Genomic DNA, 16,613 nt, shown 5'->3' on the forward strand with positions numbered 1-16,613 from the left:
CACATTTAATCTCACCGTTTTTAATTCGTTACTGAACCTAACTTGCACAACAAATTCGCGAACACAACCTTTTCACATTCACGCTCTCACATACCTCTGACACACCCACTCAACACCAAGAGTCCACCACGCATTACCACATATATGTACAAAAGCACGCACGCACACTGTTGCTAGAAAGCCCCTCGGCTGCATGGGTCTGTTCACGTCACAAGCAGTCTTAAAGTTCTCGTGTACCACCAGAGGGTCATTCCAGCGCCCTGTTGACCACAGCTTCTGAAGCCTCTTTGGAAATCTGAAACATATGGGGAAAAAAATGGAAAAAGAAGTTATGGCAGAACTCGTCTCACGATTACTATCAACAGTAATGCAATCAGCATTCAAGCTATCTAGCAATACATCATATATTTGAAGTCATGTTTATTTCACATCTGTAGTGGTCATTCTGGGACTTCCATTGCTTCGGCTAAATGCGACATACTCTGTTATCGTCTCACTATGGTACTCACTTGCCAAGGTCGCCGCCCATGAGAAAGGCGGGATGAGACTCTATGACGCCGATGCAGTGACGACGATAGAATGATGAAGAAAGAATGATGTCGATGGAACGACAAAGGTGGTATAAGGATGACGGCATGATGACAATGAGATGAGTATTCATAAATGACGACGATGGTATAATGATGACAGCTTGACGACAACATTAGGACAATGGGACGACAAGTGTATGATGACGATTACGTGAAGATGATGGTATGACAACAAATGGATGATGACGATGGCAAACCACGACGGCATGACGACGACGATATGAAAACAGGTGCATGATAATGACTGCATTACACAGCTATGACAACATGAGGATGACAATATGACAATGGGTGCATGGTACTGATTGTCTTATGACAATAGCCCAACAATGGCGGCATTATCTTGAATGAGTGATGACAGCTTGGTTACAAAAGAATGGCAAAGAAGAATTGATGTCGGTGGAACTAAGAAGATGGTGTGACGACAATGGTATGATAATGACTGTCACAATGATGGCGTGATGATGGCGACATGATGAGAATCTGATGCCGATGTTAGAATTACAGTCGAGTGTGTTACAAGAAGGCTCAAGAGATGGCACCACCATCCTGCACGTGCTGGCCGTGCGCCCCTTCTGAAACCTCCGCTCCCACCGTTGCAGCAGCCCTCCTCCTCTATGAACTCTGAGCAGACATATCAAGTTGCGTCTGGCTCTCCTGCTCCTCTCCTGCTGGTCGGCCCGCCGCGCCCCGTCTCAAGGCACTCTACTCTCTGTACCTCCATGTAACCACACCCATTCCTGTGTGCTCCATGTTTAATAAACCCAGTTAACCTCCATTAACAAAAGTCCAGTGTTCCATCGTCCACTATACGAGACATAACAAAACACGGTGTCAGAAGTGAACTAGTTCTAACGTCAGCCCATCAGCAATGGAGAAGATTCCTGCACCTGCGAAATTCGACTCCAGAGGAAACGCTGCGGAACAATGGCGAGCCTTCAAGCAGAGCTTCACGCTGTACCTCAAAGCAACTAACACAGCGAGAGCACCATCTGACCGGCAAGTAGCACTTCTTTTGACCGTCGGTGGTTCTTCACTGCTTGATATCTACAACACTTTGGACTTCGGGGAACCGACTGAGGAAAGACCAAACCCAGAATTTAACTACGCATATGTCATCAGCCTCCTCGACGCGCATTTCTTACCGAAGCACAACGAGCTGTACTCGCGATATGTCTTCCAAACTCGCATGCAACGGGAGGAAGAGCAGTTCAACAGCTTCGTAACAGATTTGAAGCTCAAGGCACGCGATTGTGGATTCGGAAACGAAAAAGAAAAAATGATCCGCGACCAGATTGTCTGTGGTATCTATGACGAAAAAGCCCGTGCAGACATTCTCAAGTTAGACGATCCGACCCTAGAGAAGGTTGAAAAGGTGTGTCGAGCACACGAAGCAATGAAAATTCAAATGAAGGCATTTAAAGAGGGTACTCCATCAAGCAGCGAGACAGTGCACGCAGTGAAGAAATTCGTCCATCGCACCAATGCCAACTCAAAAAGCGTGAAAGGAAAACCACAAAACGCTAACGTACCAAAATGCACGTATTGCGGTGGTAGCCACGAACGCAAAAGAGAAACATGCCCAGCTTGGAAGCAAACATGCAGCAAGTGCAAAAAACGAAATCACTTCGCGGCAGTTTGTAAAAGCAGCAATAGATAGCGAGGATGAAAACATACAGCGAGGATGAAAACATAGTTGAAAGCCACAAACTAAGCTCAGTTCACACATTTCTGAGAGTGAATGGAACACAAGTAAAGTTTTAAGTGGACAGCGGCGCAGCTGTTGACGTCATCCCGGCTAGACACGTCAAGCAACAGCAAATACAACCGTGCACAACAACACTGCGAACATGGAATGGAAGCAAAGTTCACTGTTCAGGCAAGGCGCAACTAGATGTTACAACCGCAAACGGACAGAGACATTCTGTGGAATTCATAGTGGTTAAAGATGACTTCACTCCTCTCATCGGAAGATTGAAAGCTGAGAAAATGGGTCTGATAACCATAGACTATAACCTTGTGGCTAGAATCGACGAAATTCCATAACAAAATTTCACTCATCACATAGTGGAAAAATACCCAGATGTTTTTGGTGACACTCTAGGAACACTCCCGGGGAAAGTACACTTGGTGACCAAGCCAGATACGCTTCCGAAAGCGATAACAAGTTGCAGAGTGCCTGTCAGCATTAAACCGCAATTAGAACAAACATTGGCAAGTCTGGAAAAAAGAGGTGTCATTAAAAGTGTAGCAGAGCCAACGCAGTGGGTGAGCAGATTGGTTGTGGCAACCAAGAAAAATGGTGAAATGCGAATATGCATTGACCCACAAGCACTGAACGAGGCTCTCGAACGAGAACGTCACACATTGCCCATCCTCGATGATGTGCTACCCGATCTTGCCAAAGCAAAAATCTTCTCAAAACTAGATGTGCGAGAAGGCTACTGGCAATGTTCTCTCGATAATGAGTCAAGCTTTATGACCACATTTCAAACACCAAAAGGTCGTTATCGATGGCTCCGCCTGCCGTTTGGACTTACGGTAAGCAGCAAAATTTTTCAGAAATGACTTCAAGTGGCACTTGAAAGACTTAGTGGAGTTCTCTGCGTTGCAGATGACATTCTTGTTTATGGAGTGGGCGAAAATGAAAAAGATGCTGTCAAAGATCATGACAAGAAATTAGAGAGTCTACTCCAGAGATGCCGACAAATCCGAATTCGTCTCAACAAAGAAAAAACTCAGCTCAGAGCCTCATCAACTGTCTTCCTGGGTCACCTGCTGACAAAAGAAGGACTAAAAGTTGATCCAAATAAAGTCAAGGCAATTGACCAAATGCCAAAGCCAGTCAACGTCCAAGGAATACAATGCTTCTGCGGAATGATCAACTAACTCTCCAGATTCTTGCCGAAAATTTCGCGTGTATTAGAGCCATTGAGAAAGCTCACTGTCAAGGATACACCATGGCACTGGGGAGAACCGCAAGAAGAAGCATTTCAAAAGGCAAAAGACGCTGTGACAAGAGCTCCAATTCTGGCCTACTTCGACTCACAAAAGCAGTTAGAAATTCAGTGTGATGCAAGCGGTCTTGGACATGGAGCAGCTCTTCTTCAAGGTGGACAGCCAATATCGTTCGCCAGCAGAGTACTTATGCCGACGGAAATCCTATATGCACAAATTGAAAAGGAAATGTTGGCTATCGTCTTCGCACTAAACAAGTTCCACCAGTACACATTCGGAAGAGAAACAAAGATCATCAGCGATCACAAGCCATTGCAAGCGATCCTGAAGAAACGATTGGATCAAGTTTCAAGACGACTACAAGGCATGATTCTTCAGACGCAAAGATAGGACATTGTCATCGAGCACAGACTAGGCAAAGAATTACTTTTGGCTGATGTGATGTGGTTGCTGATGATGATGGCTGAAGCAATGAACAAGAACTTGAAAACATCAACGTCTTGCACTACCTTCCTGTGAGAAAAGAAACCCTGGAAAAGATTTGGTCTGCGACTGAGAGAGATGACTCACTTCAAAGGTTGAAAGCCATCATCTTGTCAGGTTCGCCACAAGATAAGCGTCAACTACCCCAAGACACGCGCATGTACTTCACATACAGAGATGAGCTTACAGTTGAAGACAACTTCATTTTCAAGGGATTACGTCTAATCGTACCAATTTCTCTGAGAGGTGAGATCAAAGCAACGCTTCACTCATCACATCTTGGGATTGAGAGCTGTCTAAGACGCGCTCGTGAATGTCTCTTTTGGCCAGGAATGAGTGCAGAATTAAAAGACCTCATCGCAGGGTGCGAAGTGTGTCAAAAGTACGCACACTCCCAGCAACGAGAAACTCTCTCTCCTCACCCAGAACCAAGCTATCCATGGGAGCAAGTTGAATGCGACATTTTCGAATTGAACAGAAATAACTTTTTGATAACAGTGGATTACTACAGCAACTTTTGGGAAGTGGACCAACTGAAATCAATGACCTCCACTCAAGTAATACTCAAACTAAAGTCTCACTTTGCAAGACATGGAATGCCAAGAATCCTGATAAGCGACAACACACCACAATTCACCAGCGAGGAATTCGACAACTTTTTGAAAAGCTGGAACTTCGAACATAAAACGTCAAGCCCAGGATACCCACATTCCAATGGAATGGCTGAATCAGCCGTAAAGACGGCAAAAATGCTGCTCAAGAAAGCAGAAGACAGCCACTCAGATCCACAAATGGCGTTTCTCCGCTACACACCGCTGCAAGGACTCAATGCTAGTCCAGTGCAATTACTCATGAGTCGCTGCACTAGAATGACTTTGCCAACACCATCGGAGCTACTGCAACCTAAAGCAGTCGACGTGAGCGAGAAAAGAAAGGCAAAAAGGCAAAAAGCAACGCTGTACTACAACAGACAAGCCAAGGATTTGCCGAGCCTAAGCGAAGGTCAAAGTGTCACAGTTCGACCACTGAAAGGCAGGACATGGGTCAAAGGGACAATAACTAGAAGAATTGACGAAAGGCCGTATGAAGTTCAACTTGGTGAAAGCGTGCTGCGAAGGAACCGAGTATTTATCAGACCAAGACCTTCCGCGACTGCCGACAAAAGCCAACACGAACAGCCCGACACTACACCGCAACCAGAAAAGGATACCTGCGCGACAAATCAGGCAAACTGCACCACCATCAGACCTCAAAGAAACACAAGACTTCCCAAGAGGTTCGAGGATTTTGTCGTCGGTTGAAAGGTTATCACCAAAAAAGGAAGGATGTTACAAGAAGGCTCAAGAGATGGCGCCACCATCCTGCACGTGCTGGCCGTGCGCCCCTTTTGAAACCTCCGCTCCCACCGTCACGGCAGCCCTCCTCCTCTATGAACTCTGAGCAGACGACATATCAAGTTGCGCCTGGCTCTCCCGCTCCCCTCCTGCTGGTTGGTGGCTGCCTCATCTCAAGACAATCTACTCTCTGTACCTCCATGTAACCACACCCATTTCTGTGTACTCCATGTTTAATAAACCCAGTTAACCTCCGTTAACAAAAGTCCAGTGTTCTATCATCCACTATACGAGACATAACGAAACAGAGTGTCTGCTATTGCATCACAAAAACGGTATGATAACGCATGCATGACGACTATATGATGATGATGACATGACAATGGTATAAGGACAATGAGGTGACAAAGACTGCATAATGAAGCTTTCATGATGACTACGGTGGGACGAAGACGGTATAATGTATGACGAAGATGCCGTGAGCACCATGGCATGACGACAGTCAGATAACAAAGCTGGAATGATGACCATGCAATGACCATGATGGCATCACGACCACGAGCACAAACCTAGCGGCCCATGCTGGCAGACAACTTGGGTCAATGTGCCAGTGTAAGAGGCTAGTAGACAAATACATAGACTCAAAACGCCTGAAGTAGGGAAAGAATGCTATTTGCATGAAAAGAAAAAGATAGACTTCAATGACCACAGTGAAGAGCTAAAATGAGGTATGGTACTGTGATTACAGTTGTGACCAAGTTGCAACCAAGGTGCTGCCTTAGTGCTGGAGAGACACCAACAATGCCAACTGTTACACAGAAACAAAAAGAATTCTGCAGTACTCATCTTAGCAACAACACAATACAGCAACACAATTTATTGTTACCGTCGAAATGACATATGTACGAGGCATGTACTGCAGCGGGACTCCTCTTTTGTGCTTCCCTAAGAATACTCAGCACCCTCTGGTGTCACTGCTGCAAAGCCTGTGCGTGTCCACCGAAGTGAATGGTGTGCCCGTGTGATTGCTTAGAAACGCATCATGCAACAACCAGGCTCCTCTCTCTTGCTTCTTTCTGGGCATGCTGCGCCGTCTAGTGGCACTGTCGAGAAGTGTGCGCTTGGCTTTCGAGACGAGAAGCGTGGTGTGCCAGTGCCTTCGAACGCTGAGAATTGTTCTCTCGCTTGTCGTACAGCCAGTGGTACATACCCGGTGACCCAAGTTGGTGAGAGTTGGTTCGCTAGAAACGGAGCGTTCTGGGTGGCGACCTGGTGACTTTGTCCACAAGAAATGTCACCAACACTGCTGCCATCCCTCCCCCCCTTTTTTTAAGCAGACGGCGACGCACAAAGTGAAATTTTCAGGCCGGACCAACTCTCGGTGGCTTATGAACCAAATGTTGTACAGCAGCGTTTGATGCAGTAGGCCACTAGGAGTTGCTCGGAAATCAAACAGAAGTGCAGCGTTTGATAGTGCTTGCGACAGTTGCTCATGTACACTCGAGACATGCCAGTGGGCATTACGGTGACACCCGGAGAACTGGGAAGGCCTATATGCTTAAACTTGAGCACTCCATCTTTCCTTGGTGCAAAATGTCCAATGGCAGTTACCTTGCTCTTATTTTTGCTGTAACAGCAGGTAAAAACTTGTAGCCATTTCTGCTGTGTTTGTCTGCCTGTATGCCAATACTTTTATTTACAACGGCAATTAAACGGACATTCTAGCTGCACTCGTGGTGCCAGGATAATGTCCCGGTTTCGGTTGATAAAAGAGAATAATAATGATGGCGTTTGAAATGTGCAGTGCTATACTCCCTTAACTTCCTGCAACTCGAAGCCTGCCTCGGGTTATGGCGTCCTTGAACACTGTTTCAAGTGCAGTGTCCCAGAGGGAAGTTGGAGTGCTGGAATGGCAGCTACGCACCTGCTGAGTGTCGCAGCTCAATGCTGGAGGCACCGAGACATAGAAATACGAGCCTGATAAAAGTGAGAACGCCAACAAGATCCAGCATTTTGGGAACTGGAAGTGGATACTCACCATGTCCAGCGGGGGGATGCTGCAGTGCCCGTAAGAGCCTTGCATTGCTCGATATTCTGATAACCTCACTATCGTTGTCAATGCTTTCCATTACACTGTTGTTGTCACGTTGCTGCTGTTGCTGTCGTGTCACTGTCGTTATTGAGCCACCGCTTCATCTTTCACTTCACTTTTAACCCCTTCTGTGCCGTGCTATTATCACAAATGCTGAATAAAATGACCAAATGATTTTACAGACCCCATTTGCCAACATGTTTTATTTTCTCAGATATGACACATTCACATCTGCTTGCGCTGCACCATGAATTGTGTGCTGCCATCTACCAAAAGTATGACAAAAGCACAGAAAAAATTAGGCTCATCAATGGAATTGCTAGAAAATGAAAAGTGCCGTTGATGAGCTGAGCTCGTCTTCGGCTGATTTTACCAGAAACATGTGGACGAATCCAGCTCATCAAAAGCACAGAACGGGTTTAGGCCCAGCCACAAGGAACAACTTTCTGTCGGATTTTTGGCGTTGGCCAACGTCGGCCAGTTTTCATGCTTTGCTAGCCACTTTGGGTATTACCAGTGCGATCTGGCATAGGCAGACTTCAGCTTGTGTCGTGCGAGCGTCACATTGTTCTTGATGATGCTGGCTAAGGTTGCCCGACGCTGACCAGCGCCAATGCTGAAAATCCAATGGAAACTTGTTCCTTGTGGTTGGGGCTCTAATACTACATTGTGGAGGAAAAACTTCGCCCACCACTACTAGGGAACGAACCCATGTCCCCGCAGTAATGTCTAGTTGAAAGCTGGGTGTCCTAATCACTAGCCTATTGTGCAGATTTGGCAACATGAAATTTATGGAAAGCATTGCTTGCCATGCACACTCTTGGTAGTGGTGGTGCCTGCGCACATACTTGTGAGGCCACAGCAATCAATACTGTTGCAAGTGAAGGTAAAGTGCTGCAGTGTTGACAAACAAGGCCTGCAGCTGTGGTGACAGATGTGCTTGTCAGGGCAAGGACAGGGTGCCTTAACCTTCCAACATGGTTATCCCCAAGACTAAGGTGGTTGACTCTCCTTCCACATCGACAATGACAGCCTTCAGTCGGCACAGTAGCCAGTTTTAAGTACTCAAGCCCCTTACTGAGCGTCAGAAGGCCTTTCCCAGCCGACCACGGCTGTCCCTGAGCTGGTGACAAAGTCCATTGGCTCGAGACTTCATGGGGCAAACTTCAAACCTCACCAACAACCAGCCAGCCAACAACACCTATCTATAGTGACCACAAAAAGCTTTTCCGATGTGTGCTCGTGGTGGTGTAAGCACCTTTAAAATGCCTCATACACTGCCAGGAGATCCAACCGCGCCACCAATATTTCAGCCCCTACCAAACATCCAACCGACACACTAACCTGTCAAGGAATAGTTGCTATAACCATATTACCATATTTACTCGCATAATGATCGCACTTTTCTGTAAAAAAAAATTGGCGCAAATTAAGGGGTGCGATCATTACGCAGGAAAGAAAAAAATCGAATTTTGACGACAAAATACAGGGGTGTGATCATTATGCGAGCAAATATGGTATTAAGGCACCAGTAATGGATGCACAAGCAGATGGATCCATCTTTTCCATTTAAAAGAACCACTGGAGAGGCCCATGGACTATGTGATGGTAAGTTGAAGTCTCATTGTAGTACAGTAAAACCTTGTTAAACCGTACCCACTTAAACAGTAGTTTCGTTTTAAAAGTAGTTAAGTCAAATCCCCGACTCAGCTGCCATTGAACATAATGCCTTTTGTATCTGCATAAACCGTACCAGCTTATTGTCATACGTATCGGTTAACACATAGTGTTTCCACTTTTTGTCGCGCAAGTGCGGCGGTACATTGTCATTGCAATCACGACAACGAACCTCGGAGATCAGAACGGCCTCCAAGTGTAAATGCAGAGGGCACTTGGAAGGGTGAGATGACATCAAGATCATTTCGGAGCCGTGCCAGAGAGCATTGTGGCCTGTGTTGTGGCGTCGTGCAAGCTAACACTCGTGTCATGCCGAAGCTCGGACAAAACCGGGTGCTCAGCATAGAAGAAAAATTAGACATCGTTAGTGCTATCGAACATGGCAGGAAGAAGTTGGCGCTGGCATGCAAGAGGGATGTGCCATTGACTATGGTCTGTGTGGCATTTGGAATGCAAAAAAGAAGTTGCTTGTGAGTGCTGCTGCAACTGCGAAAAGATATTGGCTACGACGTTCGACTTTTCGAGGTTTCACTAGCCCGCCAACGCATTGTGTTGCCTCTGTTGTTGCCGAAGTGTTGCCTAACAACAGTGATGAGGACGACATGGAAAGCGACAGCACAGGTAGTTCAGGCCCAACAGTGGCAGAAGCTGCACGTTACGTCAGCCTCATGCGAGTGTATGCTGAGAAGAGGGGGCTGGCAGAAACGCTGGCTCACAGCTTAAGTGAGCTTGAGGCCGCTGTTGTTACTGCTAGACCGCCGCGGCATCAGACGAAAATAATGGACTTTTGTCGTGCGAAGTGAATAAATATTGCATGTTTTTTGCCCTTTCATTGCATTCTCTCAGAGTGCCCTTTTTCACAGCTAAGTGGGTGATCTCACAATATTTCGGCCAAGCAGTACTACCGTTTAGTACACACTTTTTCCAAGCTCCAATCAACTACGGTTTAACGAGGTTTCACGGTATGTCGTCGACCTGCTCTGTAATAACGCAGTGTTCTGTCGCGGAAACATAGTATGGTCGTTGACACAGGGGTGAGTTAGAGCCACTGTCGATGCAGTGACGATCAATTTGCAGCCAAGGGCAGGCTAAGCAATGTTGAAAGAATTACAGAACTGGCACAGCAGATGGAGAAGCTCGGAGCAATGAAGAGTAGAAAGTCCGTCGGCAATAGATGAATGAAGATATGTTAGCTGACGATGAGAAAGGTTGAGGGCGCTCAGCGCATCGAGGTTGGCTGTCGACAACTGATTATGGATGTTGAATATGTCTGAGAGATCAATGGGTTGCGCGCATCCAACGCAGTCACCTCAGCTCAACGGAAAAAGGAAGGGTATTGGTGACAAAGAGGGTGCTGAAACTTGTCGAAATGGTGAGGATCGCATAAGGCATAAGAAGAGCTTTCCGAGTCAGAAAAAGGTTTGACAGCTCAAAGAATATGACTTTGTTGGAAAGGACACTGCAGAGTATGGGTAGAAGAGCGGACGCGGTTGGACGAATACCCATTTATTCCTTGATGACGAGTTTGCCTAGATTGATGGGTGTTGTTGAAGGGCTTGTCACAAAGCAAAAAGAGGTCAAGATCAGCGTAGGCGCAGTCAATTATAGCGTTGTTATGCGAGAGAAAGTCCGAGCCAAATACAATATTCTGAGAGCAGTATGCAAGGACGATGAAGTCAATGATGTAGGGAATGCGCTCAATAATGACACGGGCAGTACAAGTGGCTAGAGGCTGAACAGGTTCTCTATTTGCTGAGTGCAGGAAAAGTCCACTAAGAGGTGTAACTTTTTGGAGGATACAGCAAAGGCGTGTGGCAATAACGGAAACAGCAGCGACAGTGCCTACAAGAGCATGTGTACAGGCACTTCCCACAAAAACTTCAACGTTCAACGTAAAGGGTGAGCACTTTGGCATTTCAACAGCAGCGCAGTTCTTGCCTCCTGAAATGTGGCAGCCAGTTTCCCTCTTCTCGAGGGGCAGAACAATGATGCAACGGAGACAAAGAGCGGTGACATGGCAAAGGTGAGTGAGAGGACACAGATGGTGGATGGTCACTTAGGGACATACTAGATTGCAGGTCTGAAGAGTCGTAGCGTAAACGAGGCCAGTCAACGAAGTGGGTTGGATGACGAGCGCCCTAAAATGTTTGCATGCGGTGACCGCAGTGTCTGGTGATGTGGCCGGGGCCGCCACATGCAAAACAGATCAGCTGGCTATCATGCATACGCCAAGGATTCGAGGCAATGGGACGATGCCAAGCAACAGGCAGAAAAGGGCTGTTGCAGTGACGAGACCAGGCCAAGCAACAGGTGTAGGTAGGGCTGTTGTAGGCGACGCTTGGTAAAACGACAAGTAGTTTGTAGTCAGTGCCATTTCTCTGCTTCGGCATAACTCAGGGGCACGCCGACAAGCTGTTGCTGGACGGGCACTGATAGGGCCTCAGTGATCTACTTCTGAATTGCGAGATGAAGCGTAGGAGCCAATGAAGTGGGCTGCTGCGGCTGTGGTGGCAGTTCCGAATGCCGAGTAATGATGGACACAAGAGATAGCTGACGAGCCACGTCATCATGCACAAATGTTTTTATTAGTGTGAAAAGCGACGAGTGGTCAGGGACGACTGCCAGCCCTGTGAGTGGCTTATCACGCTGGTAAGGACATCGGACCAAAGCTCACTGCTTCCACAACTCTTCATAATTCTGGCACAGCATTACCACTTCAGGCACATAGAGAGGAGACATTGTGAGAAGTATCTGAAAGACGGCATTCTCGATACCCCTCATTATGTGCTGCATTTTAGCACCCTTTGTCATGGAAGTGTTGACATGCTTGCACAGGTTGACGACGTCCTTGATATAACTCGTGCGATGTTGCGGCCGAGCGTGCAAATGTTAGGTGTGCAACTTCCAGATGGCTGGGTGGCTGAAGACATCTAAGAATGATGCCTTGAAAGTGGACGAGGTCTGAAAGTCCGTTCTGTGGTTTCTACACCACAAGTTTGCCACGTCCAAGAGGTAAAAGATGACGTCACTCAACTTCGTGGTGTCATTTCATCAATTGCGTGTGCTCACCCTCTCGTACCATACAAGCCAGTCCTCAACGTCATGGTTGTCTTTGCCACTGAATACAGCAGGGACTCTTTGGCGAAGCGCGTCAGAGCAAAGGATGGCCGGTTGTGGTGGCATCTGCTGGGACGAGCTGGCTGGCATGGTCGCCTGTAGCATGCAGGATGGCAGTTCTAGGGTGCAGGCGTTGTGGAGACCTCTGCAACTTCACACTTGAAATGAGGTTTATTGGACATGGGCCATGGATCCAGAAAGCTCTGCAGAGAAGGGCACTGGATCAGGTCTAGCACTGTCTCGCACACTGCGTTGGTGATCCTGCTTGTGTCTGGGCTGTCCTCCTCCTGTTCATTACATTATATTGTTACGGTTAACGTTAAACCGGCTTTATTTAAGGGACGAGATTGATGGTGAAGTCAAGATGGTGTCCCGAGGCTGCACCAGCTAACCTCTTCTTCCTCTTCTCCTTGCCCGGCTCATGCCGTAGCAATCCCCGGTTGCCAGACGAAGCCTGCTGGTCAAGTCCAAATCACTCAGAAAGCGTAGGGTGAAACCGCTTAAGACGGGCAACATGTACTAACTGGGTCCGGCTAGACCAATGACCAGCGGAGGTCAAGCGTGCCACCACGTACGTCAAGTCGCTCAAGCGATCTACAATGACGAATGGGCCCGTGTACTGGGGTAAAAACTTTTCACATAAGCCACGTTTACGTTCCGGAGTCCACAACCACACAAAGTCTCCTTTAGTGTACGAGACGGACTGGTGTCGGCTGTCATAGCGCTCTTTCGATCGGTGTTCCGATGCCATAGTACGAAGACGAGCGATACGCCGGGCTTCTTCGGCAAGACAAAGCATCTTGACAACAGAGTACTCGCTGTGAAAGTCAAACGGTAGTATAGTGTCAATGCACTTTAGCGGTGAACGTGCGTAAAGGAGATAAAAAGGACTGTAATCGGTCGTCTCATGCTTTGCAGTATTATAAGCATAGGTGATGAAGGGGAGTACGTCATCCCAGTCCTTGTGATCGGAAGATACGTACATGGCCAGCATGTTCGTTCGAGTTCTGTTCGTACGTTCTACAAGCCCATTTGTCTGAGGGTGATAAGGCGTTGAATGACGGAACTGCGAACTGCAGAGACGAAGCAGTTCTTCTACAGCGTCCGCAACGAACTGACGACCGCGTGTGATGTGTGGTGCGCGACATGGTGCGGTGATCGGGACGATCAGGAGCAGACGACAAGGAGTGCGCGCGCCGAGGCGGATTCCGTGCTGGAAGAAGGAAAACAACGACGCCGAAGAGTGTCCGGCACGAGAACGCGCGGCGCAAGAAAAACAACTAAAAGAAGAAAAGCAAACCAATTAGAAAAGACCACGGGGCGTCAGGCAGCCAATCCGAGAATGCCTAATCGGCCAGAGAGAAGAAAAAGCGTGGTGCGCTGGCAGAAGGGGGAGACGCAAGGGAGACGCCAGGAGAGTTACAGGAAGCGACGCCAGGAGGAAGTCAACCATCGGAGCGGGCGTTGAATACGGGCCGTCAGATTCCGGACCCGAGCCACCAGGACTTCACCCGACCGGGGCCTCCTGCCAACCTGTTCCTGTGCGTTGCCCGTCTACCCGAGCGTGCCGCCAGCTCCTCAAGGCCGGTGAGCTTCTGTGCTCGTGGGTACGACGAGAACAGTCGGGCTACGGGCCCGAGTTCTACGCCAGCTGCCCGGCCAGAACGCCGCCCCCATCTGTCGTGCCGCCTGCTGCCCAAGGCTGGTGTTCGAGCTTCTGTGCCCGTGGGCAGGACAAGAGCAGTCGGGCTACGGGCCCGAGCTCTACACCCAGCTGCCCGGCCAGAACGCCGCCGCAGTCTGCTCGTGCTACCGAGCCGCCTACTTTACTTCTCCGAGACAGAGCTGGCCAGTTCCGGTCGCCCGGTCAACCAACTTAGACCACGACCTTTGGTGAGACCGGCGCCACTCCTTTCACCAGCTTGTCGCCGCGTCGAGACTGTTGTGCGTCCCTGCCGTCGTGGCAAGCCCGGACACGCACACTAGGTAGCTCCATACTAGCCCCAAGTGTGTTTCTTTCTGCGATTATGTCTATTTGAGTGTTTCTTTTATGTTTTCTATTTTCTTCTATTTATTTTAAGCTTTTTGTTTGTTCCATTAAAAGTTTGTGTGTGTGTTCAAACCAACGGCTTTGTCCTCAATTGGGTTCTCGGAGGCTCCGCCTAAGAGAACCGTCAGAACCTTTTGAGTACACGAACCTTTGTCCCCATATTAGGGTCATCACACCGTGATCGCTAATGATGACATGAGGGGGACCATGTCGAAGAATAATGAATCGAAGCAAAAACGTTGCAACGGACGCAGCTGTTGAAAATGGTACGGCCGCCGTTTCCGTGAAACGGGTCAGATGGTCGACACATACGATCACCCATCGGTTGTCGTTAGATGATCGGGGAAATGGGCCCAGAAGATCGATACCCACTTGTTCAAATGGCAGGCGAGGCAGCGGCAGAGGTTGGAGAAGACCTGGCGGAGCGGTCGTAGGGCGCTTGTAACATTGTCATTGTTCGCAACTGGCGACGTAGTGCTTGACTGTGTCCCGCATTCTGGGCCAGTAACAACGCTCCTGTGTCCGGTTCAAAGTTCTTATGAATCCTAGATGGCCAGAGGTTACATCGTTGTGCATGGCTCTCAGTATGTCCGCTCGCAGACTCTGCGGCACCACCAGAAGGAAGCGTGCGCCTTTAGCCGAATAATTGGTCTTGTAAAGCAGGCCGTCACGGATACAAAATCGACCGGTGGCTCCAGGACGCGATGCGGCTACAAATAGAGGTTCCAAACTAATATCATTTTCCTGCTCTGCTTTGAAAGTCATCAAGTCTGGGAATGTAGAAGAAACGGGAGCAAAAAAGTCATCAAAAGTGTCTTTGTCACATTCCGTCGTCGTCAGAGGAAGGCGGGAGAGACAGTCCGCATCTGCGTGGTGACACCCGGACTTGTAGGAAATAACGAAGTCGTACTCCTGCAGTCGAAGAGCCCAACGTGCCAGTCGTCCACTCGGGTCACGGAGATTCACCAACCAGCACAACGCGTGGTGGTCAGTAATGATAGTGAACGGGCGTTCGTAGATACAGTGCAGTCCACTTATAACGATACCACATATAACGATATATCGGTTATAACGATGGGTCGACATGAGAGTGTCATTTTATGCATTAGGTCTATGGGGAAAAAAACATGTATAATGATAGGTTATTCACCGCATATCGGATATAACGATCAAAATTTTGCAGTCTGGACGGCGTTTTCCGTGCCAAATAATCGTAACGTTTGCGTTGCTTAGTTCCCTGAATCGAACAATGTCGAGACAAGGCGATGTTTACCTCCGTAAGTTCGTATCTGCCGCCATTACCGCGCAGCGCGTCTCGCCCCGCCCGCGCACGAGTAGGCGCAGCCAACGTTGGCGCAGCGCGCCACAAGATGGCGCTAGCTGCTTCATGTGCGTCGGCCACAGTCACAAGTATGGTATATTCTTACACCGTGGCCACAGTCGCTCCGAAAGAGAGAGAAAGAAAAAAAGAAGCGACAAGCAAAGCGGCGCGGTGGCGCCCGTCCCGCGTCTCTCTCCGATAGCAGGCTGACGCCACCGAAGCAGCGTGCAACCAACGGTTCAACCCAGTTCGAAGATGGCGCCGACAAAGCGCAAAGCTGTGTCGCTTGACACGAAGATGGATATTTTGCAGGACTCTCGATGCGGCTTCAAGGTGAGCGCCCTCGTGAAGAAGTATGAGCTCGTCCAGTTAACGATATCAACCATCTTGAAAACCGGGGGCATCGCGATTGTGAAGGCAGGAGCTATCAGCGGCCATTCCGATCAGCGGAAAAGGGGTTAGAGACCCTTTGTACGCCAATGTTGAAGAGGCACTTTACCAGTGGTTCATCACCAATTGCTTCAAGAAGGCGGGCTTTGTGCGTAAGGACGAACTTCCCCAACCCGCTGAGACCGACCCGGTGGAAGTCGCTGACATAACCGAGCTCTGGGAGCTCGTTCCTACTGGTGACACAGGTGGTGTGTCGAAGGAGGAGTTTTTGACTGCAGACAGTGCTGCCTCGTTCTGCGATGAGGTCACCGACGAGGCGATCGCCGAAGATGTGCTGTCTCAACAGACGCAAAGTTGTGCGATGGTGGCAACGGCATCAGCGACAGTGACAACGAGATCGACAGTGGCTCCTTGACCCCGACCACGATGTCCACACAAAGTGCACTGTTGTCAATCGACTCCTTAATTGATTTTATGCATGCTAAAGGATTGCCGCCAGTGTTCGCGCAGCAGCTGGAATCCATGCACACCGCGGTTGTGAAGCTGAAGCTGCCGCAAAAGCAAGTGCAGATTTCGGACTATTTCGGCGCGCCTAATCCTT

General features: G+C 48.6%; 1 protein-coding gene across 1 annotated transcript in view; it reads right to left on the reverse strand.

Moving 5' to 3' along the window:
* Positions 1 to 16,613, reverse strand: part of TBC1d7 (TBC1 domain family member 7) — a 44,056-nt gene continuing 27,443 nt past the window's right edge. Inside the window, exon 6 of the mRNA XM_050167293.3 lies at positions 1 to 295. Within this exon, the coding sequence (XP_050023250.1) occupies positions 248 to 295 (48 nt within the window). The 3' untranslated portion in view covers positions 1 to 247. The remainder of the gene's footprint in view (positions 296 to 16,613) is intronic.

Source organism: Dermacentor andersoni, chromosome 11 (genome assembly GCF_023375885.2).
Source record: "Dermacentor andersoni chromosome 11, qqDerAnde1_hic_scaffold, whole genome shotgun sequence".
In the NCBI taxonomy this organism is placed as follows: Eukaryota; Metazoa; Arthropoda; class Arachnida; order Ixodida; family Ixodidae; genus Dermacentor; species Dermacentor andersoni.